The sequence below is a fragment of the Marmota monax genome, unplaced genomic scaffold, assembly GCF_021218885.2.
Source record: "Marmota monax isolate L192 unplaced genomic scaffold, Marmota_monax_Labrador192_F-V1.1 WCK01_AAM20220418_F8-fsc00129, whole genome shotgun sequence".
In the NCBI taxonomy this organism is placed as follows: Eukaryota; Metazoa; Chordata; class Mammalia; order Rodentia; family Sciuridae; genus Marmota; species Marmota monax.
The window spans coordinates 591032-619022 of record NW_026693811.1 but is presented as its reverse complement, the minus strand read 5'-3'; the positions used below and the strand labels follow the sequence as shown (position 1 = coordinate 619022).

The following is a 27991-nucleotide window of genomic DNA, read 5'->3' as shown; positions in this document are numbered from 1 at the left end:
ATGTACATTTATGTCTTTATTAATTTATTCATTATTTTTTTAATGGAGACTGAAATTTTGTGGTCACTTGGCCATCTTGATTCAGATGCCCCAAATTGTTTTATTATTTGTTACCTAATAGGCTTTAGGTTGAATCACAAACTACATTTCTGTCATTCATAATTATACTAGTATGTTGAGAATGGCTTATTAAGAAAGAAATACATTTCCTTTTCAGTGGAAATTTATTTATTGCCTCTTAGGTTGCCTGTAGTAATCCTTTTAGTTTATGTCCTATTGGTGAGGATGAAATTTCCTTTACTTTCTGGTCTCTCCTAACTCTTCCTTCTGTCTCTTTCTGTACAGAGTGAAATTCTGGTAAGAAACAATAAATACAATAATGTATATGGGCTTTCCAAAATTACACTTATCCTGACTAACTATTCAAAAGAAAAGTTTTTTTCACACATTGTAAAATATTTTTACAGTAACTTTTAAGTATAACAAGCTGGACATAGTGGCTCATGCCTGCAGTCTCAGCTACTTGGAACACTGAGGCAGGAGGATGTAAGTTTGAGACCAGCCTGGGCAATTTAGCAAGACCCTATTTCAGAACTTCTGGGATGTAGCTCAGTGGTAGAAGGCCCCAGGTTCAATCTCCAGTATAACAAACAAAACAAAGTACATGTAACAGTATATAAATGTATAGTTAAAGCCTTTTTATTAAGAAATTATGTGCATCTTATTTTAATTTCTTATTTGTGGGGAGGAGTAGTTAGAAATATGGTTGTATACATGGCAGTGTAAATCATTAGGGTCATATTGCAAGTTTTCTAGTCTTCATCTGATTTATAGCTTAATATTTTTCCTGTGTTAGTTAAAATGAAAGGCTTTTGAAATTCACTGTATTTCTAGCACATAGTACTGGTGCTTTTAATGCCCAAATCTGCTCTTCCAGGTAAATAGTTTTTTCTCCTGTTTTGAGCTTGAAAATTTTATCTGCTTTAATAACCTTTTGTTTAATTAAATGCTTGATAGCCTCCTTAGGAACCATTAACACTTCAAAGCAGGTTTTATTATGTCTGATATATTTATAAATTTCACTTTTTTCTTTGCTCCTGGGGTGGGAAAAGTGAAATTTATAAATATATCAGACATAATAAAACCTTCTTAATTATTTTTATAATTTGTCACTAATACATTGAATTTCCTTAGTTTATGTTAAAGGTAAGAGTTGTGATATTTTTTTTCAGTAATTCTATAAAGCATAAAAAGGATTTCAGGGTTAACCATACCTGTAGGAGTGTTACAGATATGTTAGAATTATAAGAAAATCATTATTGGTTATTGTTACTTACAGAATAGGAAAATGTTTTGCTGATGTGAGATTTTACAAAATTATAAGCATTGGATTTCTTAGTCTTTTGGAAAATTTACATGTTTTCTTTTAAAAATTGTTTGTGGTATAGCTTAAATTTTTAAAAATAATTTGGTAGTTATAAAATTACCCTGTCTAGCCTTTTCTGAGCACATCATTTTTCAATTCATTATTGAGATTTTTGAAGCCTCTTAATCACATTGCATTCCAGTTATTTGCTTAAATGTGTCAATATCTGAGCTGCATGAGGATTTTTAATTTTTGTGTATTTTAGGTGTTTAAAGATTATTGAATAAATAAGTTAAATAGGGTTGACTTAAAAATTCTAAGCATGGTCAGCTTGTTAATTTTTCTCACTTCATTAATTGCAGGCTTTGAATTAAAGTATAAAAGTATACTGAGTGGGCACTGTGCTCCTGTTCTGGCTTGTGCTTTTTCCCATGATGGGCAGATGCTAGTCTCGGGGTAAGCTCTTTAATTTTCTTAAACCATTTGATATAAAATGGAACATATAATCAGAAAAGCACGTAAAGCATAAAAGGTTAGCTTGATGAATTATTGTGATGCCTACATGTGTAACCATGACTTGGGTCAAGAAATCAAATATTGCTGGTTCTATTCTAGAAACCCTCTCCTTCTAGTGTACTTTTCTGACTACAATACCTCAGGTTGTAGAAAGTACTGCTTTTTTCTTTTAAAACTGTTTTAAAACAAATCATACCATGTGAATTATTTTGTGTCTAGCCTCCTTTACTCAGCATTATGCTTATAATATCTATTTATATTATTACATTTAATTACAATAATAAGTCATTAATTTTCATGATTGTATAATATTCTGTTGTGTGGAGGTAAAACCAAAGCTATTTCCTGGTGGTTGAACAATTAATACTCCTATAGTAATGTTTTTATCCTAACCTGTATTTGGCATTGTGGGTCTTTTAAATTTTAGCTCTTCTGATGGGTTCATAGGGTTATCTTACTATGGTTTTAATTTGTATTTCCCCCAAAACTGTGAGGTTGGAACTTGATAGAAGTTTATTGATCTTTTATATTTTCTTCTGTTTTAAAATTTTTTAGTTTTTTTAGATGGACGCAATATCTTTATTTTGTTTTTATGTGGTGCTGAGAATCAAACCCAGTGCCTCACGCATGCTAGGCGAGCGCGCTACCACTTGAGCCACATCCCCAGCCCCTGTATTTTCTTCTTTATGAATTGCTTTTTAATATTTCTTGCCCATTTTCTTATAGGTTATCTTTTTTTAGAAAACTTTTTTATAATATTATTGTATTGTTTTATACCTTTATTTATTTTTATGTGGTGCTGAGGTCGAGCCCAGCACCTCACACATGCTAGGCATGCACTCTACTACTGAGCTACAACCACAGCCCATCTTACAGGTTATCTTTTTATTATTATTATTATTTTTTTAAAGATAGAGTGAGAGAGGGGGGGGAGAGAGAGAGAGAATTTTTTTTTTAATATTTATTTTTTAGTTTTCGGCGGACACAACATCTTTGTTTTGTATGTGGTGCTGAGGATCGAACCCGGGCCGCACGCATGCCAGGAGAGCGCGCTACCGCTTGAGCCACATCCCCAGCCCCAATCTTTTTATTATTGACTTGTTAAATATGTGTTTGTGTGTGTGTGTATTTCTACACATGAATCATTGTTGGTTATATGTGTTGTAAATGTCTTTTGCCACCTTCTAGATTTGCCTTCTCAAATTTCATAATTTTAGTGTTGTTAGTTTATGTTCTGAGGTCTTGATGTTTTTTTCATGTTATCTTCTAAAACCTTCATTGTTTTTCCTTTCACAAAATTGGTTTATGTGTATTAGGTGGATTAGGAATGTAGCTTCATTTCTTTCTATATGGCTTTTTGTCCTAGGACCATTTACTGAAGATTACTCTTTCATCATCACTTACTGTGATCCCTTGTTAGAAATCAGTGCCATGTATATGTGGGTCTGTTTCTCACCCTGCTAGTGTGTCTATTTTTGTGTTCATCCTTGCTATAATACCACTCTTTCTTTATAAGGCTTTATATTTTGACTGTTCTTAGCTCCTGACACTTCCATGTAAATTTTAGAATCATTTGTCAAATGATTCCCATTCTCTGCTCCGCATACATAAATCTCTTTGGGTGTTAGTTGGGATTATATAAAGTCTGATCAGTTGAAATTTGGGGGGAGAATTGACATTTTTGTGATACCAAGTCTTATAATCCATAAATATGGCGTATTTTGCCATTTATTTGTCTTAGTTTCCCTCAACAATTGTCTTCCATGTAGAAATCCTGCTTATCTTTTATTAGACTTATTTCTAGGCACTTAATTGTTTTGTCATTCTCATTATAAAAGTTGTGACTGGTATAAGAAAATGTATATGTAAATACAATGGATTTATCTATAAAATTTATTATTTTGGATTTTCTGTGTATAAAAATTTGTAGATAATGGTGGGTTTATCCTTTCCTTTCTAATTTACAAAAAAATTTTTTAGTTGTCAATGGACCATTATTTTATTTATTCATTTATATGTGGTGCTGAGAATCGAACCCAGTGCATCACACATGCTGGGCAAGCACTCTGCCACTGAGCCACACAACCCCAACCCCTTTCCTTTCTAATTCTTTTTTTTTTTTCCTTTCCTTTTTTTTTTTTTTTCTTTTCCTTTCTAATTCTAATACCGTTAATATCTTCCCAGCCTTACTGAACTGGCTAATGCTGCTATGGTAATGGAAATAGTGATGACAGCCATTGTTGTTTGATTGATTAAGGCAAAGGGAAAACTTTCATTATTAGATATGATCATTGTAGTTGGGGGATATACAATTAACAGGTTTTTTTTGTTAATTTTTTAATCATGAGTGTTTTCTGTTTCATCAGATTATTTATTTTTCCTTGCATCTTTTGAGATGACCATAATTTTTTTCTGTTATTCTTTTAGTGGGGTGAATTACAGTGATTTTTTAAATGTTAAATCAACTTTTGTTACAAAAAAAACACACTTGGTCATATGTCAGCCAAACAGTTTTGTTGCCACTATTTTAATGTGGCTCTTTTATCTCAAAAGATAATTATTGTTCATCAAAAATCATAATTTTCCTTTGACTTAGAATTTAAGTCAGTGTAAAGTTCAAACAAAATTGGATTTCTTTTGTTATTTTGAGGGAACAGCTTAATTCACAAGATGGGTATACGTCTTAATGTGCTAAGCTCTCTACCCAGTTGCAACAGGGCCTATAGAAGGATGTTCAAGGCAGTGTGTTCTTGAAGGCATGTATTAAGTCCCTTTTCAAATAGTTAGTACTTATGGTGACAACCTATTAACACTGCAAGATCCTAACATTTCCTTACCTTCTGAATCATGGAAAAAGCGTTAAGTGATACTCAGTACTGTTTTTTGTTTGTTTTATAGCATTATAATTCTTTATCAGTTTGTATATATGTGACTTTCAGGTAACTAGCATTAACTGAAATGACCTTTCACAGTCATTATGGATAAATGGAAGTTCATATTATTAAGTTTTTTGGTATATAATGTTGCTCTAAGTCATATTCAAATGTTTTTCTGAATATTTTTTATTTATTTGGATAAATATTTCAGTTAAGTGAATGAGTTGGAATTATAAGTTGATGAAATAAAAAAGCACTTCAGTTTTTTAGAAGAATCAACAGACATGTTTAAACCATACCTAATATGTGGATACACAAGAACAAACCAATTTATTAATGAGAGAGACTCCATTTGTGACTGAAAATCATTGATAAGATAGAATGGATACATGTGAGAAAGAGGGAGATAGTGAAAAACAGGATAAGATGGTGGTATGTGAATATTAAGTAAGTAAATTGGCAAAATAGAGAATAGAATAGAATTGCAAGTTAGAAGGTGTGCTAAAGGGAAAGTATGTCAATCATAGATATGGGTGGCTATGTAAAAGGCAGTATAAAATTAATTATGGAAATATAGGAGGATTGGTGAACAGAAAGCACATTCTAAGAGGCAGGAAATTGAGTAGATTAAAATGTATTAGTCCATTTTTTTGTTACTATGTCAAACTACCCAAGTCTGGGTAACTTTATTTAAAAAAATAAAGATGTATTTAGCTTGCAGTTCCGGAGGTTCAAGGGCATGGCACTTACATGGAGCGTATGGTAGATGGACTCAAAATGACAGGAATCCATGTAGAAGAAAGAGGTCACATTTCAAGAGAGGAAACTACACAGCATTTCAGTGTCAGAGGTCAGGCTTAGGCTTTTATTAACAATGTGCTCTAATGAGAACCAACTCAGGGTTCCACAAGGACTACCTTAATTCCTTCTGAGGGCAGTATCCAGTGACCTAAGGACTTCCCACCAGGCCTCACTTCTTAGGTGTCCTACCACTTCTCATATTGCATACTGAGGACCAAGACTCTAACACATGAACCCCTTGAGGGACAAACCGCATCCTAACCATAGGATGTGTGATAAACACAAAAAGAAATAGGGGAATAACACTGAAAAAAGAGACTAGAAATGACGGAGAAACTAGATATTGTCAAAACTTGTTCAAACGTTATATACTATATTTAGAAAAACTCATGAAATTTTGAAATCAATTCTAAGGTGCTAGACCTAACTATAGGAGATAGCATTAAAGGTGAAGTAAAGAGCCAGGTGCTGTGGTGCATAACTGTGATCTCAGTGACTTGGGAGGCTGAAGCAGGAGAAATACAAGTTTGAGGCCAGCCTCAGCAACTTAGCAAGTTCTTGTTTCAAAAATAAAGTGGAAAGGTCTGGGAATGAAACTCAGTGGTAAAGCTCTTGCCTAGTATGTATGAGGTCTTGAGTTTGATCCCTGGTGGTGTTGTAAGGAAAGAAAACAAAAAAACAAAAACAAAAAACCCTCTTTGTCTTGAGTTGAAAACCAATGAGAAAGAAATAGCACAGATAGAGTAGATAATGTGACTATTTGCAACTAACTTGCTCCTGAGCTCTGGCAACATCGTCCACTGCAGACTTCTCTTGCAAGGGCTAATTGGTCTCTCTCTCTTTCTCTCTCTCTCTCTCTCTCTCTCTCTCTCTCACACACACACACACACACACACACACACACACACACACAGCTGAGTATGGCATCTTACCCCCAAACTCTCTAGTCATATGTCATTTTTTTCTTTTTAAGTAGAAGTAGGAGGAGGCCAGTAATCTTATTCTAGAAGAGATGGGAACTGAGTGTTCTTTCTCCTCTAAAATATGCTTATTTACATTTTATTTATTTTATAAGTAAATTAGCTGGAGTTTTATTGTTATGAATCAGGCATGGTTTAAATGAACAGCCTTCTTTTACTCAGTAGTGACCAACAGAATGAGGCTTGAGATCACCTTTCCCAAAACTCAGTCCATTTCTTTTTCCTTTGTACACTAACTAACAATTTATGTCTTCCCAATGCAGTGCTCATAAAGATCACTAATGATGATCCTCCCTCTCCCCGTGCTCCCCAGGTACTGGGGATTTAACCCAGGGTGCTTTATCACTGAACAACATCCCAAGTCCATTATTTTTTATTTTGAGATAGGGACTCTGTAAGTTGCTGAGGCTCAAACTTGTGATCCTCCTGCATTAGCCTCTTGAACTGCTTCTCAAATGATACATCAAAGAGGAATTAGTTTTAATTTTATCTGGTGGTAGTCTCAGAAGATAAAATTTCCTTTTAGTTTTTTTTTTTTAATTGTTGCTTCGACACCAGTGAGAATTTGAGACAAAATGTAATGGGAAGTGGATGGGAGGGACCATTTTTAATGTAAACTTAGCATGGCTGCGTTCTAGTCAGCTCCAAATGAAGTTTTTGCTATCATCCATTTAGAAGCAGCAAACTTAAGTAGAACTGGGCCTAGGTCAATTAACCAAAAGCCACGTCACCCAATCACCCATTCACTTAAAATTAAAACACACACACACACACACACACACACACATACACGTTTCAGTTGACCAGATTTCCACTTAATAAAATCTTCAAAAGTAATGTTTAATGTGCTCCTTACTCTCAGTCACATTGCTATAGCTAGATACCTAGTTTCTGTAGTTCTTATGAAAGTATTTTTGTTTGTGGATACTTGTTCAAATTGATATATCAGAGGGGTGATAAACACTGAGCAGTCCTGTCTGTCCTCTTGCTAAATGTCACCATGTAGTGTTTTATTTTCTCCACATTTTTTAATTTGTACATTATAGTTGTACATCATGGTGGAATTTATTGTTACATATTAGTACATACACACAATATAACAATATAATTTGGCCAATATCCCTCTCCAGCAGTTTCCCACTCCCTCCTTCTACCCCCTTGTTCTTTTCCTGTGTGCTACTGATCTCCCTTTGCTTTTCATGTGATAACCCCTCCACCACCACACTTTTCTTTTCCTTTTTCCTCTCTAGCTACCACATATGAGAGAAAACATCCAATCCTTGACCTTCTGAGTTTGGTCTGAATGGTCTCAAGTTCCATCCATTTTCATGCTAATGACATAATTTCATTTTTCTTTATAGCTGAATAAAACATTGTGTACATATACCACATTTTCTTTGTCCTGTTGATGGACACCTAGGCTGGGTCCATACTTTGGCTATTGTGAATTATGCTGCTATGAACATGGGTGTGTATGAATTGCTATAATATGCTGACTTTAATTCTTTTGGATAAATATGGAATATGTAGTGTATTTTTTAAGGGATGCTCAGAAATAGTGGATTTTACCCTAAGAATTTTATACACTCTAGAGATAATAACCTGTATATTGAGGAATTTAGGACTAAATAAAAGTATCTATAAATTATGCCTAGCATACATATACATACTCAATTAATTTTACTTGCTAGTATTTCATATATATTTTTTTATTGTAGTTGGACACAGTACCTTTATTTTATTAATTTATTTTGTGTGGTGCTGAGGATCAAACCCAGTGCCTCGCACATGCCAGGCGAGTGCTCTGCATGGAGCCACAACCCCAGCCCCATTCACTCTGTTTTGAAATTTTTTTCTACATCCAGAATGCATTTTGTGCTTCTCATCTTCTTGTATTTTATTTTAGATTTGAAATTTTAAACTGTAATTCCTATTTTGGAATTATTAGCAAGGATTCTAAAGTTATCTGTCATTAACAAATGGATGGCCTACTGAACAAGGAATTTTAAGCTTGGCAATAGATGTGACTCCTATGGTTAGGCTATAATCAACTACCTTTCAATTAGGTACAAATATTGATATTATACAGAGGGTAGTAACAATTGTCTTGCTGATATGTTTTTTCGCAATAGTGGCATAAAGACTACTTCCAAGGAGGAATAACCAGATAGAAAAATTTTAATCTGTTGTTTTAAAATTGTGTACTTTGTTGTAATAATGTGTTTTTCTTTGTATTATCTTTTTTTTTTATTCCAACACCAAGTTTGGAATTATACTTTCAAAAATGGGTACCAAGCCATACGTACATTATTAGTAATTAGGGTATAACCATATCAATGGTAGAGAACAGTGTTATCTGAAACAACTAAGTAGCAAGTAATAACTTTTCTTTGTAATGATCTTTTCCTTTTGGGTTACTAACATGATATGGAGTTGTATCTTAATTATATATCACAGATGCTTGTTCTGTTTATGTCTGTGAAGCATAAATAGCATATACTGTTTTAATAAAGTGTATGTATATATATATATATATGTGTGTGTGTGTGTGTGTATATATATATATATATATATATATATATTTCTGATAGATTTTATATTTGGCATTTTTAAAATAAAAATTTATATAAACAAAAAGAGACTGCTTTCCAAATGCTTATGTTTATTAACCTAGAAAAGTCACTAAGGTGATTTAGAGTACTAATTATATAAATGTACTTTGTTTTTATAGAAACTTTCATCATTAATTTTATTTTTCTTTTAAAGATCAGTGGATAAGTCTGTCATAATATATAATACTGTAAGTATTTCAAAATCTTTTGTGTGACCTTAATTATGTTTGTGAAACAACTTCAAATTCAGTTAGGCATGGTAGAAAAAGTAGTTTTCTTCTATTTAGTATGCCCAATAGTATAGTATATACATTCTCCCAAATGCTAAAATAACCAGAAAAGTAATGAATTATTTCTGGGATAAGCTCTTAAATATTGCAATAATTATTTTAAGATGGACAGATTTTAAAATCTGATCATAGGAAATACAGATTTAAGAGTACCAATATCAGGCTGGGGCTGTAGCTCAATGGTATAGCGCTTGCCTTACACGTGTGAGGCCCTGAGTTCAATCCTCAGCACCACTTAAAAAAAGTAAACAAAATAAAAATAAAGATTAAAAAAAAGAGCACCAATATCCAAAAATTACTTTGTCACTTGTTAAACTTTTATATCAGGCTTCCATAACAACAAAGAAGGAATGTTTACCCCAGGGAATTTGGAGAGTGTAACTGAAAGTGAGCTATTATTCCTAGAGACTGGGAAGATTGAGACACTAACATAAGAAAGATCAGGTTATTGTGGAATTGGAAAAATGGATCCACAGATCTGCCCATACATCTATGTGGGTAAAGACCAAGAGTATGAAGAAGAATGAAGATTTTACATATAACAAAGATATAATTGAGAAAAATAGAAAAATATTCAAGAGAAAATTGGGGTTGAATGGAACCTTATAGTGATTGAGCTTATACAGTAGCTATGCCAGCAAATCAATTAGCATGTCAAGCCAAGTAATCTAAACTTTAATGCTCCACACAAAAGTTCAAGTCACTGAAAGGTCTGAAAGGAAATGGGAAAGAATACTCAATCTAGATTAGGTAGATCTTTAATAGTTCATCAACTTTGTGTATATGTGTGTAGGGGGGTGCTGGGTGTTGAGCCCCACCCAGGCCTTGTACATGATAAGCAAATGCTCTACCACTGAACTATTTCCCCAGCACTCTCATCGACTTTTTGATATTTTATATTTGCAAAAAAAGTTATAACATTAAATTTTCTTTGTAAAATATATATAAGTTCTAGTTGAATACATCTATATATTGGTTGGCCACTTAAGTATATTCAAAATATAAGTGACAATTTCTATTCACTGATTCTACAATGTGTACAAGTCACATGCTATAGCAAAAACATATTTTTTTCATTTAACACATTTGTGTTACTATTAATAAATTTTAAAAAATCATCAAATGCCAAGGATCTGTTGTACTAAAACCGTCTAAGAAAGTAGTCAGTAGACAATAATGCTGGTGCCTGAAAAAGAGTGAAATAAGCATTTGTGCAGTACTGGGGATTGAATCAGGGCCTATTGCATGTGAGGCAAGCACTCCATCATCCAGCCCTTTTAAAAATTTTATTTTGGTAACAGAATCACACTAAGTTGCCCAGGCTGGCCTCGACTATGATCACGTTGCCATAGCCTCCCACTTAGCTGGAACTACAGCATGTACCATCACACCCACAGTACTTGATAATACTATTAGTTATAAATGACATTCTTTGCTATTCACTGAGTGAAGTTCCAACTGATATTAGCTACTACGAATACATATGAGAATATGCATAACTATAAATAATGTATGTCAAGTGAATCTTCATCAGTAACTACTCTTGCCTGAGAAAATATTAAAGCTGTTTTTGTTGTTTTCTTTCAGAATACTCAGAATATACTTCACACATTGACCCAGCATACCAGGTCTGAACTTAATCGCATTTTGTATTAATATAATTAAAAAATTAGAAGATACGTAATGTTTATTTTTATTTACTAGGTATGTTACAACATGTGCCTTTGCACCCAATACCCTCTTACTTGCTACTGGTTCAATGGACAAAACAGTAAATATCTGGCAATTTGATCAGGAAACACATTGCCAAGGTTAGTAAGTTAATAATTTTCAACCAAGTTTAACCCACTCACTACTGAGATCAGACATTTAGTAACTCTTTTCTCCTCTGTCATTCTCCTTTTCTCTCTCTTATTTTATTTATTGTGTTAGGGGTCCTTGTGCATAACAGTGCCTTGTGCATAACAGGCAAGCGTTCTACTGAGCCTGAAATTGGGTAAATCGGAGAAGCCAGTGTTAATGTAGTTGACCTATATTAAAACTGTTGGTAAAGACTTTTGAGTGCATACTCATATCATACCTCCCATGGTTTTGTATGTTGTTTATTTGTACTCCATACTAATTTTTCAGATAAATGTAGCCTGAAGACAGAATAGGAATTATAGTTGTATTTTGCTGGCTTTGTTTTTGGTGCATGAAACAACATTGGCACATAATTTAGGATTTTATTTTTGTCACTGTTAGAATTAACTCAAAATGCTGGTGCTGACATTCAGATAGATGATAGAGCAAAAACCTTTGCTGGTATGAGTTTTATATAATAAAGAAAAATTGTTTTTCTGGAGTGAAAAAGAAGTTCCAAAAGAGTAATATTTGATATAACATTAAGTAATATTAAATAATACTTTATACATAGTGATAATTGATTTTTTGAAATTCTTGGAAAGTTAGCTGGGCATGGTGGTGCATGCCTGTATGCCTGTAATCCTAGTGACTCTGGAGCCTGAGGCAGAAGGATTCCAAGTTTAAGGCCAGCCTCAGCAATTTAGCAAAACCCTGTCTAAAAATAAAAAGGGCTGGAGATGTGGCTAAGTGATTAAGCATTCCTGTGTTCAATTCCCAGTACCGCCATGACCAAAGGGATTTAAATTTAAATTTAAATTTTTAAACTTTTTCATTTACTTTGCAGTTCATAGTGGGAATGTTTATGAAAGACTTTATTATTAACCTCACTTGCCTTTTCATGTGTGTATGTGTTTAGCAAAGAGCATGGAAGATCAGCTGAAGCAATTTACTGAAGATTGGTCAGAGGAGGATGTCTCAATGTGGCTTTGTGCACAAGGTTTAAAAGACCTTGTTGGTATTTTCAAGACGAATAACATTGATGGAAAAGAACTGTTGAGTCTTACAAAAGAAAGTCTGGCTGATGATTTGAAAATTGGTAAGATTAGTGAAAAACAGTCTTAAAAACACCTTTTAATTATTTACTCTGAGGTTGATTTTAGTAATCATAACAGAATAACAGCAAGTATTCTGGTGTCTGGGTTTTTTTTTTTTTTTTTGTCTAGAAGGAGAGTATATTTTTATTAGATTAGGCAAAAGAAAGTGTTACATAGCATTTATTTTGGTAACTTAATCTAACTTGTAATTGGAATTTTAAAAATCATTTTAAAAATTGATATGTAATTCATATACCATAAAATTCACTCTCTAAAGTATACAATACAGTGATTTGTGTGTGTGTGTGTGTGTGTGTGTGTGTGTGTTTTCTCCGAGTTGTACAGTCATTGCCACTATTTAATTTTAGAACATTTATATCACTTCCAAAAAACCAAAATCCCAAACCCATTAGCTGTCACTGATATTCCCCTTTCTTTTTGGTTCCTGGAATCACTAATCTTTTCTGTGTATATGGATTTGCTTATTTGTGACTTTCCTATAAGTGGAATTATATAATACATGGCCTTTTATGTCTACCCTCTTAGTATGTTTTTAAGGTTTATCCATATTTGATCATGTATCAGTACCCCATTCCTGTTTATGACTATTATTCCATTGTATGAATTTATTGCTTTTTGCTTACCCATTCATCAGCTGATGGAATTTGGGTTATTTCCATCTTTTAGCTATTATGAATAATGTTGTTATGAACAATCATATAAGAATCTTTGAGCATTTCAGTATTCTTGGGTGGATAATTAGTCTGAATTGTTGAGTTATATTGTAACTCTTTGCTTAACATTTGAGGAGCTGCCAAGCTGTTTTACCTATGCAGCTGTGGTATTCTACAATTTCACGACCAGTGTGTGAAGGTTACGGTTTCTCACATCCTAAATAATACTCATTTGCTTTTTAAATTGTAGCCATTCTTGTGGATTCAGGTTTTGATTTGCATTTCCCTGCTACTAATGATGTGTCATAATCCATATGGGCTGCAATAACAAAAATCTCATAAACTGGGTAGTTTATAAACAACGTAAATTTATTTTTCAGAGTTCTGGAGGCTGGAAAATCCAAAATTATTGTATTGGCAAAGTATTGTTATCTACTGAGGGACTATTTCCTGCTTTATGTATGCCTTCCCACTGTCTCTGCGTGGTGGAAGGGGCAAGTTTTCTGTTTTGTGCCTCTTTTTATAAGGGCACTAATCCTATTTATGAGGACTCTACTCTCATACCCTAATTACATCCCCAAATTTCCAGCTCCTAACGCCATCTTATTGGCAATTTCAGCATATGAATTTGGTGGAGGGGAACACAAAATTCAAACCATAGCAGGTGTTGAGCATCTGTTTCTCAACTTATTGATCATTTTTATACCTAGTTGGAGAAACATCAATCCTACGTCTTTTTTTTTTTTTTTTGGTGGAACTGGTGATTGAATGCAGGTCTTCACACATGCTTTGGGAGCACTCTTAATCACTAAGTTACATCCCTAGTCCTTTATTTTATTTTGGGTCTTGCTAAGTTGCTGAAGCTGGCCTCAAAATTAAGTTTCTCCTGTCTTAGCTTTCTGAGTACTTGGGATTACAGGTATGCACCACTATGCCCAGAAATGTTTTTTTGTCTTTTATTTTTGTTTTGTGAGAGTTTATATATGATTTGCAAATATTTTCTCCCATTTTGTGGGTTATCTTTATATTTTCTTGATAATATCTTTTGGTGCACTGGTACACAGAAATTTTAAATTTTGATGAAATCCTATTTATCTGTTCTCCCTCCAATTATTGCTTGTGCTATAGGTGTCATATCTAAGAAACAATTGCTTAATCCCAATCTTGAAGATTTATACTTGTGTTTTCTTCTGTGACTAAGCTTTAGAACTTAGAACTTAGGTCTGTTTTTGTTTTTGTGATACTAGAGATTGAACCTAGGGCCTTCCATAAGCTAGGCAAATGCTCTTTCAGTGAGCTATAGCTCTAGCCTTTTTTAATTGCATTTTCAGACAAGGTCTTGCTAAATTGCCCAGGTTGGTTTTGAACTTGCAACCTTTATGCTTCCTGCTTCTTGAGAAACTAGGAACATGGGGGTGTGCCACTGCACCTGGCTTGGCTTAATTTTTAATATAGTGTGAGATAGGGGTTATCTTAATTCTTTCATGTGTGGATATCTAATTGTTCCAGTATCTTTTGTTGAAAAGATGGTTCTCTTCCCTTTGAATTTTTTTGATACCCTTATTGAAAATCAGTTGCTCATAAATGTGATGTTTATTTCTGGAATCTTAATTCTGTTTCATTGATATGTCTGCTCTTAGGCTGATACCATATTGTCTTATTGTACTTTTGTAGTAAGTTATGAAATTGGGAAGTGTATTTGTCCCCCATCTTTGTTGTTGTTTTCAAAATTGTTTTGGCTATTCTTGATCTTTTGCTTTTCTATATGTGTTTTAAGATCAACTTGTCAATTTTTGCAGAGCTATTTTGATAAGAATTTTATTGAATATTTAGTTCACTTTAGAAATTGGCATTTAATAATATCAAGTCTTCTAATCCATAAACATAGGATGTTTTCTTTCATTCAGATCTTCTAAATTCTTTCAACAATGCTTTGTAACTTTCAGGTTTCCATTCATTTTTGTTAAGTGATTTAATAGTCAGGGATTTTTAGTATATTCATAGAGATGTACAACTATTATCACAATCTAATTTCAGAATATTTGCATTGCCCTCAAAAAAAAAAAAAAAAAAAGGAAAGAAAGAAAGAAAAACCTGCACTTGTTATCAGTACTCCTTATTCTCTCCTCTCTTTAAGCCCTGGCAATCACTAATTTACTTTGTATCTTGATGAATTTGCCTATTCTAGATGGCCATTCCTTACGAATGAAATCATATAATATGTCCTTTTTTTCTTGGTTCTGGAGATTGAATCAAGGGCTTTCAAGATGCTAGACAAGCACTCAGCTACTTCCCCAGACCTTTCTTATTTTAAGACAGGGTCTTGCCAAGTTGCAGAGTCTGGCTTTGAACTTTTGATCCTACTGCCTCACCCTGCTGAGTAGCTAGGATTACACATGTAAATCACTGCATCTGAAAATACATGTGTCCTTTTATATTTGACTTCCTTCATTTAATATACTTTCAAGGTTTATCCATGTTCTTGTATGTTTCAGCACTTCATTCTTTTTTATGGCTATTTCAGTGGATGACTATACCACATGTTGTTTATCTATTCACTAGCTGACGGACATTTGGTTTTTCCACTTTTGACTATTATCTATAATGCTGCTGTGAACATTAATGTACAAGTTTTTGCATGCCTGTATGCTTTTTTTGTTCTCTTGGTTATATGATTAGGAATGCAATAACTGTATGTTCAACACTTGGAAGATCTGACAGACTATTTTCCAAAGCAAGTGCATTATTTTACTTTCCATTAGCACTGGGGCTAGTTTCTTATCCTTGCCAATATTTCCTATTACCTGTCTTCTAGCTTATAGCCATCCTAGTAGCTTGAAGTGGTATTTCATTGTGGCTTTATTTATGGTTAATGACTGGTACATTTTTTAAGTGCCAGTTGGCCATTTATGTATATTCTTTCCTGTGCCATTTTTGGTTTGTTTTGTGGTACCAGGGTTTAAACGCAGGGGTATTTAAACACAGTTTTGCTCTGGTTCTTTTTATTTTGAGACAAGGTCTTGCTTAGCTGCCCAGGCTGTCCTTGTACTTGCAATCCTCCTTCCTCAATCTCCCAAGTAGCTGGGATTACAGGTGTGCGCCATGGAGCCCAGCATCCTTTACCCATTCAGAAATTACTTGTCTTTTTATTATTGATATGTAAAAGTTGCTTTTGTATTCTTATTAAAAAAAGCAAACTTGGGAGTCTTAGTGCCTTGTTTTAATAAACATAATAACCAGACACTCTTATCAATATGCTGTAGTAAAACCTTAGTCAACACAAAGCTTGGGAAATAGGGTATCTGTATTAATATTTATTACTAATGAAGAGTGAAATATCAAACATTTTACTATAGAAAACATTTTAAAATACAATAGTATACTTTCTTTAAATAGTAAATATAACCTTTTAAGAAGTCAACAGGGTTGGGCAAGATGGACTACACTTGTAATCCCCGCTACTTAAGATCTAAATCAAGGCCAGTCTGGGCTATTTAATGAGACCCTGTCTCAAAATGAAAAAAGGCTGGGGATGTAGCTCAGTGGTAGAGTGTTTGCCTAGAATGTGTGAGGCTCTGGGTTCCATCTCCAGTACTGCAAAAACAGTAACAACAACAACAACAAAAACACAATGGGTAGATGGTAAAAGTTATGTTGTCTGTTCAGGTCATATCATGTGAGTTACTTTTGTATTGCTAATAACTTCTTTACTTTATAATTTACTCACTCTGAGAGTAGGTAATAGACTGTAGGATGTCTTTTATTTTAAAAAACATCTGGTAAATTTAGCATCTTAGTTGATTTCTCATTAATCTCACATAATGAATCTTTACCTTATCCAGCAGAAGTACTTGATACTATGAATTAATTTTAGACTCAAAAAAGGATGTTTGAAAATAAAAGCACAATAAAAAATGAATAGAAATAGAATTCTGTTTTGGTTGTTAGATAAATAAAAAAATAAGATATTCTTACAGGATTAAATTAATGGCCTGAAATATTCTTGTAGAATGAGTCTTGGGTTTAGTAGTGATAATCAATGAAAATAAGTTCCATAATATGTTAGAAGTTCAATGAAACGACAAATTCAATGGTAGTTAATGATGAATTTGAACAATCATGAATAGATACAGAAATGTTGCATATTTTCTAATGATTCTATGTTGAGTTTGGAAAGTTGGGAAACTCAACAAATTAGACACAGAATAAATTAAGTAAACAGATTACATGTTTTTATATTTATATTTTCACATAATCCTGAAGTATCTTCATTCTAAAGGCTCAAGAAGCTACTCTTAATCTTCTCAAGTGCTATTTTAAGATACAGTGAATCCTTTTAGTCTTGAATTTTAAGAAAAACAGATCCTTTCTCAAAACAGCAAATTGGACTAATAGAGAATTAAAATTGGGTCTGAAAATAAATGTAAAAGGCAAACTGATGAATGCATAACTGTTTTGCTTGCTTTTACCTTGTGGTATAATTTTTAAAACAGTTCTAATGTCAGTATAAATTAATTCTGAATTTGCTTAACATTCAACAGATGGAGGAAGTTGATTGAGAAGTAAAGTATATTGATCAAAGTAGTATATCCATTGTTTGACATTTAAAAAATTGTTATGGAATTAAACAGTCTATCAAATCTTCTATCCATGGACTTTTTGTAAATATACAATAAAGGGACTTAACTGCATATGAATATTTGAATCTGGTGCTTACCCAAGGTTAATAGCCATTTTCTAGGATTCCTAATGAAACATAGTAGACACATAGTATTAATTAAGGAAGTAAATTCTTATATCTAGTACTAAATTTGCATAAGGAATTTCCTGACAGATTACAGGTTCAAAAGATCCTTAATGTTGAGAGGGATATCTTTTTAAGACATCTGTGAATCCATGAATTTATAAACACTAATTTAATAACATGTCTTAGAATTTGGAATTGTTGGGCTAGGGTTGTGGCTCAGCGGTAGATCACTCATCTAGCACAGGCGAGGCCCTGGGTTCGATCCTCAACTCCATATAAAAATAAATAATTAACAATATTGTATCCATCTACAACTAAAAATATTTTTTTAAAAAAGAATTTGGAATTGTTGTGATATAATGATAGAAATTTAGATTGACAAATGCCAAGGAATATATGTCATGCTTATATTCAAATAATCAAGAATCATACATTTCTAATTGGAAATGAGATGTTTTCAAAGGTTTGCTCTTTGTTTTGATTTTTTTCTTTCCAAGAAATCATAAAAGCACACAGGTGTTTTTTTTTTCCCCCTAATTTTCTGTGATTTGGAAAAGTGTCCCCCAAGGGTCCATATGTTAAAAAGTCTGGTCACCAGCCTGTGGTGTCACTGGGAGATGGTGGAACCTTTAATAGGTGGGACCAAGTGGGAAGATGTTAGATCACTAAAGGTGTGTCCTTGAAGTGGATATTGTACCCAACCCCTTTTTCTCTCCCTCTTTCTCTTGTTTCCTGGGTGTCATGAGACAAGCAGCTTCTTTTGCCATGCCCTCTTGCTGTGATGTTCTACCTTTCCACAGGCCCAAAAGCAATGGGGCCAAGTGATCATGGACTGAAACCAATCCAAAATAAACCTTTCCTCCTTTTAAGTTGTTATTACCTCAGGTATTTCATCACAGTAATGGAAAACTAACACAGAATTGGAAAATTATAATACAAATTCCTTTTTAAATTTTACATATCAACTGTTTTCACATCCTCAGATTTTGAAAGTTTCATGTTTCAGTTCCTAGTAATGCTTCATTATGTCGATTTTTCACTTGTTTAAAACTGTGAATGTTATTGACATTGTCATTCTGCATGTCATTAAATATTTTTCCTATTTATACATAAAGCGAAATAGTCCCTTCAACTCCTAGTTATTGTGCACTGATCTGCTATTGGAATGAGCATAACTTTTCATTTCAACTGCTGCTTTTAAGTTGGTGCATCCCACTTTCCATTGAGTACTTGGACATTTTTGGTATCTCCTTTTCTCAAACTGATCAGTTGTCCTGTTGCATCTTTCCATACAGGTGTGGACCACACAGTTTTTCTGGATATTGGTGATTTGTCCTTACCTATTTTTATTGTAGGATTCATGAGGATACCTTGCTACCTTGTTTTGTTGAAAATGTTGTCCATGGAATATAAGTTTGTTGTGTAGTTGCTCTGTTTTTATGTGGGGATTCAGAGAAATTTAAAATGATACTGCTTCTACCACTTTCACCAAATTCTAACCAAAAACCTACTGTACCTATAGTTGTGTATTTCTTTCCTAAGGTAGCTTTTATATCTCATTTTCTGTTGATCATTCTAATCATTTTATAATTTTTTGTCAAAAAATAAATAAAAAACAATTTTTAAATTTTCTTTCCAGGTTACTAGCATTGGGTTCTGTTGTTTTCCATGGGGCAGTGGAGACCAGCCTGTTTGTGCATGGTAGTTATCAGGCTCCTGTGCTGTTCTGTTCTCCAGCCTCTAGCTAATGCTGGTTGTGCTACTTTGGTAGTGTTCCTTATAGGACAGAATTGGAAAGAGTGAAGGGCACAAGTAGAAAGAACTTTTGACCATTTGTGTACACAAATATCTGCTCTAAACTGTCATTTCCCACCTCCCATTCTCAACCCAGTTGCCTTTGTTTTGTTTGGGAAGGAAAGGAGGGTGGATTTGGTGGCCCATTTTGCTTTACAAAAAACCAGCTAGTATTTCAGGAGTATAGTAGATAATAGGCAGATACTGCTATTTCTTATACCAAGAGTTTACTGGCCATCAGCTAGTAAGGGTCCTTGCTTTCTGAGCAGTTAAGTTTAGGGTACTTCTTCCCAAAACCCAACCATAAAAGGAGATATTTGTGGTTAAACTCTTTGGAAATGGTCTGGTAAATGTTCCCCCGAGAGCAAGGTGATCTCACTCCTGTGTGTATGTGTGTGGTACTGGGGAGTAAACCCAGGGGTGTTTTGCCCCAGAGCTATATCCCCAGTCCTTTTTATTTTTTATTTTTGAGACAGAGTCTAAGTTCCAGAGGCTGGCCTGGAACTTGTGATCCTCCTGCCTTAACCTCCCCACTCACTGGTATTATAAGAGTGTCACCATGCCTAGCTTCGATTTTTAAATGATGCTAAACTTATCCAAGGATAAGACCCAGTTTGGGGGAATTTTGAATTAGGGCCTCTTATATTCTGTGTTACAAATATATACACATTCTCTATATTAATTTACATGTATAATATTTTTGACAGGAAAATACTTTTTTCAGAATATTAATTGCTCTTATATCCTTTTCTTGTTGTAAACTATATAATTATCCCTTTAAATGAGATCTTACTGTGTAATTTTACAAACATGTTCTAGAAACACTCATGAGAGTTAATCAAGCCCTGTGGAGGTAGAGTTTTACTTGGCAAATTATCAGGAAGCAGATCCTAGTCACAAGAGGTTTTCTACTATCTTACCTCTAATAGGTGCACCTCAGTACATCTTGTTCAGTCAAGCCTTCAATCTGTTGGTCTTACCCATCTATTTAAATCGCTTCTATTCTCATTTCCCTCGTTACTTAACTTTTGAAGTGCATGACCTATCATTATAGTTCGTATTCAATCCTCCAATTTATTTGATGAAAATAAAAATACACAGTTCAGTTAATCTTCAGAAAATGTGGTACTGTGGATGGACCAATCTTGGGAAGAGGTGAACTCAGTGCACTGTCGTGAGTTATTCTGACTTGTTAAGTTTAAGTCTGTGTTGATCAGATAACAGTGTACTTGACTTTAGAGGCACCCTTCTCTTCTTAGGCACTTTTGAGTAGCTTTCTATTCAATCTGGATAGTGATCTCAAACTATCTGAGTCAATATTTTTGCAAAATCATTCAACATGTAAAGAAATTATTGATTCTGTTACTTTAAAAAATGCTTTAGAGATCCTTAATTTGGTTTTAGCAATTTACATATTAAAAAAGTCCCAGGAAGGTAGACACTAAGCAGCAGGCCAATTTGCTACATTAACATAAATATGGGCAGCTAGCCCCAATAAATTTAAACATTTATTACTCATGGCACTGAAGGCATGGGCTTCATGTTCTGATTGATTCCCTTTCCGCCCATGCCTCATGGGAGCCATTTGTGTTTGTGTCATAGCTGAGGAACCCTGAGCTTATGAAATCCCCAGTCTTATAAGGGGACTGTTAGCAGAGTAGGCCAATAGGAAAACATCATCTTCATACTGGTTATGAAACAAACTTGCTTTCTGCCTGGGAAAGAGAGTGTATCTGACCTCCAAGGACATTTGCAAACTTCCTTGAAAAGATTATATAAGATAAGAAGTATCCTAAGATGTGCATAAGCACCCTGGGGAATTATCTCTCAAAAGAAATAGTGCTGGTTTGGCTTTTTATGGGAACTACGAAGCATTCTGAAATACAATTCTTTTCTTCTATCCATCCTACCCTAAATACCTCAAACTGAAGTAGAACTGTCAACCAGTTCTAAAAATATAACTGGTTTATAAAATATATTCTAAAAATATAAACAACCAATAACACTAAACTTCCTAAAATCAATTATACTAGACTTCTAAAAGTAAAAATTGAGATGATTTTTTAAAATTAAAAATGAAATTTGTGCATACTGTTTTGGACAAGCAGCTGAGACTTTTCATTGTGTTTCATATAAGAATGAGCAAATATATCTAATTTCATTGTTTAATGTATTATTATAACATGGGTTTTTTAAATTATTCATCTGAACTTTCAAAGTTATTAGTAATTTTTTGTTATATAGATTTTTAATCTTTGTTTTATGGTGCTGGAGATTGAACCCAGGACCTTGCATGTTTAATGCGATGACAGGATCTTTCATAAGAACTAGATCCATAGCCTATGTCATATAAATGAACCAATAAAATGAACCTTTTCTGGTTTTGTTGTGTGTTAATTTCTGGCACCTGAAATTCTTGAATTTTCACAATCTAAGGTGGTTCAAAATAAACTACCAGCTGCTGACATAGCTTAACCGACAGGAAGTATTCTGTATTACAGTGATTCATAAAGGAATTTTTAAGACATTTTCATATGGTAAAACAGTATGTTGGAATATTCCTGGTTGTAGTAGATAAAAATCTTTTTGCTAAGGACCGGCAAAAAAATTTCCAGCCCTTGGGCTAGGGCTGTGGCTCAGTGGCAGAGTGCTTGCCTCGTATGTGTGAGGCACTGAGTTCGATCTCCAGCACCACATAAAAATAAATAAGTAAAATAAAGGTATTGTGTCCATCTACAATTAGAAAATATATTTTTAAAAAATCCAGCCCTAATGGAATACTTTCTTTTCAGAATCTCTAGGGTTGCGTAGTAAAGTGCTGAGGAAAATTGAAGAGCTCCGGACCAAGGTGAAATCCCTTTCTTCTGGAATTCCTGATGAATTTATATGTCCAATAACTAGAGAACTTATGAAAGATCCTGTCATTGCATCAGGTATGTGTGATGCCTACCAAGTCGGCAGGGCACGCTTATGTGCTAAACAAATAATATAGACAAAAGTTTGCTTAAATGTGGAGAATTTTCAACATTCCTGTTTTCTCACTAGTTTTTTTCCTTTGGAAAAACTCATTAGGCCTGAGGTAAACAATTGAACATTTTATAATAAAATTGGACAGGTTCAGAATTGAGACAAAAGGATTTTTCAGATTTTACTTAAACTTGTAAAACATATATATAGTTGCCAGAACATAAAGATATCATTTTTAAGTTAGACTACTGAGAACACTTAGGGTTTGTCATAAACTTAAACAAATATAGAGAAAAAGAATTTAAGATGAAGCTGTAACATTCCACATTATTAATCATTGTCCATATACACATATTTTACGTAGTTGTAATTAGTGAATTCATATTCCATTGTGGGGTGTTTTATTTGACCTCAAATTTTATTACACATTTCTGCATATTGACTTAGTCTATGTAATTTGTACTCACAATACAATACCTCTGAGGCTTTGCTACATTTTATTTAACTCTTCTACTAGTTGGTGTGTGTGTGTTTACAAATCTTGTTGTAGCTCCATAGTACTGACATCTCAGTTTCTGTTGTCACTATTACTTAGGGTATTTCCATGGGATGTATGCCCCAGTGCAATTAGTATATTAGAAACTGTATTCCTTATACTAGAGAGGCAATGAGTTCTATACCTTCCCCTTCCTTGTCTGATTGGATATCAGTGATGTTTTTTGTCTTTCTCAGTGACACATGAAGAGCAACTTCACTTTCCATTTCTTTGTGTAAGACTGAGTTTGATCATCTTTTTTGATTTGTAATTTTCTTATGTGACTTCTTATTCATAAAGCATTTAGTTCAAATTCAGCTCTTTTAGTTTTTATTCTTTAATAAGAAACACACTTATGCAAGGCGAGTACATACACTGAAGACCCAGACTGCCTGAGTCTGCTTCATTACTTATCTGTGTTATCTGTGGAGGACTATTCAATCTCTCTGGTCCTCATTTTCCTCATGTACAAAATGGGGATATTAGTACTTACCTCATGAGATTCTTGAATGAGTTAATATGTTAGGTATGTAAAACAACTGCATATAATAAACATTGTAGTGTTAGCTTTTTTAAATTTCAAACTGAAATTTACTATGGGTATAGTAGTGGCTATATATTTTTGAGTTGGTATATAAGGATTCTTGTTTGTAATTGAAACTCAACTTGAGTTGGCTTTCGATGATATAGCAATTGACTTATTAAATGTGAATCGTAGTGTATTCAGAATTTCCTTATCTGTGCAGAGCCTTCTGAATAATCACTTGTGTGCCTTTCCCACATGGTGGAAAAACATGACTACAAACTGGTCCCAAAGTTTATTTACATTTTATGTTTTTGCCCACTTGAGAGTGATCGGTCTGACAAAATCCCCACAAGAACTCATTGGCCTAATTTGAGCCAGAACCCTGGCTCAGTGGTCATCTGTTACAGGAATGAGGTGGAAGACTGCCTTCTTAGCTGTAGAGAATTAAGAGGAAGATAGTATTGGGAAGGGCCTCTCTCAGAAAAGGGGGTGTGGCACTGACCAAATGGTAAATGTCCACTCTAAACATTTTTCCAAGTTTCCTATCTTTAAAAGCATATATTACTTTGTATTAAAGTTACAAATGGTTGAGTTTTGAGGCTGTTTTTTTGGGGGAAACATCTGCATGGGATCAAAGAATATGAAAGGATTTTTGTGAGGAGGAGCTTGAGATTTTCCTTGTTTATTCATTCCTTGTTAAGGGTATAATTTTAGACATTTTATAAAAATGTCTGTCCTCTTTGATTGCAAAATCATTTTTAGCAACATTGATGTCAGCATATAACATGTTAAAATTCAATCATGATCTTTAAATAGTGGAATTGGACCAGTGTCTTTATGATTATAGATAGATTTGGGCTAATTGCTGTTGGCATGGAGAATTTTCTATTTTCCATTTGAGCCCTCCCCACCCCATCCCATCCCACCAGTATTTACATCTTTTGAACCAATTGCCTTGGACGAATTTCTAAGATATTTGTGTTTCATTCTTTTAAAAAATAGGCACTAAACATTTAAAAAATGGAGGCTTTCTGTACTCTAAGCACTGATTTAGTTTTGGTGTGTCCTTCTATTTCGTTATTTTAACTGATTAATATAAAAACTGTACTTATTTTGGAGGTACCTGTGATGTTTTGATAACTCTTTACCAACATGTTATTCTATAAGAAAATATTGATCATATAGTGCCTTCAGGTGGACTTGTGTAAATTTATCTTTTAATTTTAAAAAACTAACTTGGTCATATTTGCCCATTTAGTCCTTCTTAGAATTTCTTTATGTTACAGTAGAAAATATCTGATGTTTTGACTAGGATTATAGGAAGTTAAATGAGGGGTGAAAGTAACTTTGCACTAGTCAGGCATTCCTTTTATTCTTTTTCTATTCCTGCCAGGTCTGTTCTGTTTAACTTAATTCACTGAAAGTAACAATTTATGATATTAAAACCTTCTAACCTTGATCTGACCATTTTGCTTGTTCTACATTGTTTTCACTATATCTGGAGAAACACTCTCTTCTCTTAGTTCAGGTGTTCTGTCAGTTTAATTCCTATGTTTTGCTTCAAAGAATGTCTTTGGTATGGATTTCTTTTGCTCAGGACATGCTACGCATCTTGAGTGTAGGTATCTTCCAATTTCAGACATTCTCATACATGTTTTTTTCAGACTTTCCTACTAATATACTATAAGTTGTCTAACCTGCCCATTGAGATTTCAGTTATTTATCTTCTCTGGAAATTCCATTTAGCTTGTAGAATCCATAGACCCTGGAGCTACATTGCTTGGGTTTGAATGCCAGCTGTCATTTCATACCAGTGTGACCTTGAAAAGTTATTCGGGCTACAGTTTCTTCATCTCTAAAACAAGGATAATTGTAATACCTGCATTACAAAGTTATACAGAATGAATAAATATAGTACCCTGCAATGGTCTGATACACTATTTTTTTCATAGTATATTTTTCTAAGGCTGTCCTTTTTTGAGGCTTTTGAGATTGTAATTAAGTATCATCTGTGGAGTTCCAGTGGGGGAAGAGGACATTTAACTCTGGAGAAGAGGTGTGCTTGGTCCATTTTCTTGGATAGGAAAGTGGGCAGCAATGTGTTTGAGTATTTTTCCCCCCCATGGACAAGAGAGTAGAGCCCAGACCACTGAGCTAATATTTTTCACTTAAATCTTTCAATGCTAAGTAAGCTATTCATTCAAAAAGATGCTACTTTTATTCACCATTTCTAGATATAATATAGCTAGAAGTTTTTAGGTTCACTCAATCTGCTTTCTTATTAGAAACACAAGTATAGGAAATGGATAAATCTCACAATAGGTATCATGACTGTGGTATTTTGCCACAACTTATTCATCTGAGTGTATTAAGTTAAAGAATGTGTCCATTAAAATAATCCAGGAGCTTCTTAAATTTACTTCTTAGAACTTGTCTGGATGGAAATAATTTAAAATTATTTAGGTCATTTTGAAAATGTAATGAAAATAAGCAATACTGAATGTAGTGTTTATCATATTATCTTTTTAAAGTTTTTTTCCTCAACTTAGTTACAGTAAACTTTTTACATGGATTCTAAAAAACAATCGTGTCATTAATACAGATTGTCAGATGCAATTATTTTGTGTTAGAATATTTTGAGTGCTTTTTTATTCATAAAAATGCTAGTGTGGGGGGGGATGTGGTCTGTCATAGCTCTTGACAATCCTTTTCTTTACTACTTTGGGATAACTGAATTGCGTAGAGTAAGAAACTGGCAGAGAAAAAGTATTCATTTAAGAAAATTCAATGAAAGGTGACAAAATACACTATAAAACAATGAAGATTAGGAAATATTAAAAATTAAATAAGCTCACTGATTAGCTAATTTAATATTCTTAGTTCCTTCTTTTCAAATGATGTTAGCATAAAGGTAACCAATACATCAAAAATATAAAACTTCCTAAAATATCAAATTTATTAATTCAGCTCCCATTATGAAAGAATTTTTCTGTGATTCATAAAGGAAGAGTCTGAGATTAGCTAATAACACATAATCCCTCTATGTAACCCAGCCTAAAAATGAGACAGTTGTAGCAAGTAGTAAGGAAGGGGGCTGCATACTTGTCACCTGGAAAGGTACCGCATTTACAGTACCAGAGACCATGACTCTTAGCATAATCATTACTATCTGTGTAATCCCAAACACAACAACGACCTTCATAAAGGAGGAACTATAGGCAATGGGAGGAGAAAGCACAATAAAAACCTTGATCATACTTCAGTCTAAAATAGTGATATATCAAATTCTGAACCTTCAAAATAGAAAGTATACCTTCTTTTTAAACACATACAGGGGATTCTTTAAAGGGTCCCCTCACTTTAAAGTCTAGCTCAGTGCAAATGAATTAGCTATTACTGAACTCACAGTATTTCACATAGTGATACTAAAATGGATATCATTTATCAGTAGTAGGTGAGTGTGATGGTAATATATGACACTGTGGGTCAAAATACTCATCTTTTTAATTAATAAAATTTTCCTACTCAAAGTTTTCTTAAACTTGATGGCAAATAATTTGCATAAACCTTTCCAAAAATGGCCAAAATGCATGTAAAATGATGCACAATATCAAGTTATATAAATTCACACTGAAACATGTCACACCTGCTAAGATGGCTAAAATAAAACTGGAAAAAAGTGTTGGCAAGTATATACAGAAATTTGGGCTGGGGATATAGCTAAGTTGGTAGAGTGCATGCACAAGGCCCTGGGCTCAATCCCCAGCACCACCCAAAAGAAAGAAAAAAGGATATACAGAAATTGGAATTAAGTTTGGCAGTTTCCCAAAAAGTTACCAACAATCTACTCCTAAGTGTATGTTCATGTTCACATGGATAGCCCTGAAGTAGAAACAGCCCAAATATCAAGAGATGAATGGATACAATGTAGTATAGCTATACAATGGAATATTATTAGCCATAAAAAGAAACAAGTACTAAAACATGATGCTTATACATAAATATATGCCACATATTGTGTAATTTAATTTATATGAAATGTTTGAAACAGGCAAATCCCATAGAGATAGATTAGTGGCTGCAATTTTTTTCCCCCCCATTGGTGTTCTGAATTAAATAGTGGTTGGTAATGATTGTACAACTTGGAAATGTACCAAGAATCAAATAATTTTATACTTAAAAGGATGACTCTTATGGTATGTGAAGTATAAAGAGCAAAAGGCAGTCACAGTTGTCAGTATCTGCACTTGACACGTACTGTATCATATCTGGGGCTGAAGGACAAAAGAGAAGTTGTGGTTCTTGGACTTCTAAGGAGTGGAGGAGCTGCCCAGCTGGTGCTACTGTCTATAAGGGGGCAGGATAAAA

At 33.7% G+C, this 27991-nt stretch overlaps 1 protein-coding gene across 3 annotated transcripts in view; it reads left to right on the top strand.

Annotated features, from left to right (window-relative positions):
* The window catches only part of Wdsub1 (WD repeat, sterile alpha motif and U-box domain containing 1), a 44633-nt gene that overhangs the window by 11645 nt on the left and 4997 nt on the right, over positions 1–27991 (top strand). For all 3 annotated transcript variants that reach the window (XM_046462321.2, XM_046462322.2, XM_046462319.2), the window contains 6 exons: positions 1729–1822; positions 9306–9339; positions 11029–11069; positions 11146–11252; positions 12203–12382; positions 22388–22528. In XM_046462321.2, coding sequence (XP_046318277.1) covers positions 1729–1822; positions 9306–9339; positions 11029–11069; positions 11146–11252; positions 12203–12382; positions 22388–22528 — 597 coding nt within the window. The remainder of the gene's footprint in view (positions 1–1728; positions 1823–9305; positions 9340–11028; positions 11070–11145; positions 11253–12202; positions 12383–22387; positions 22529–27991) is intronic.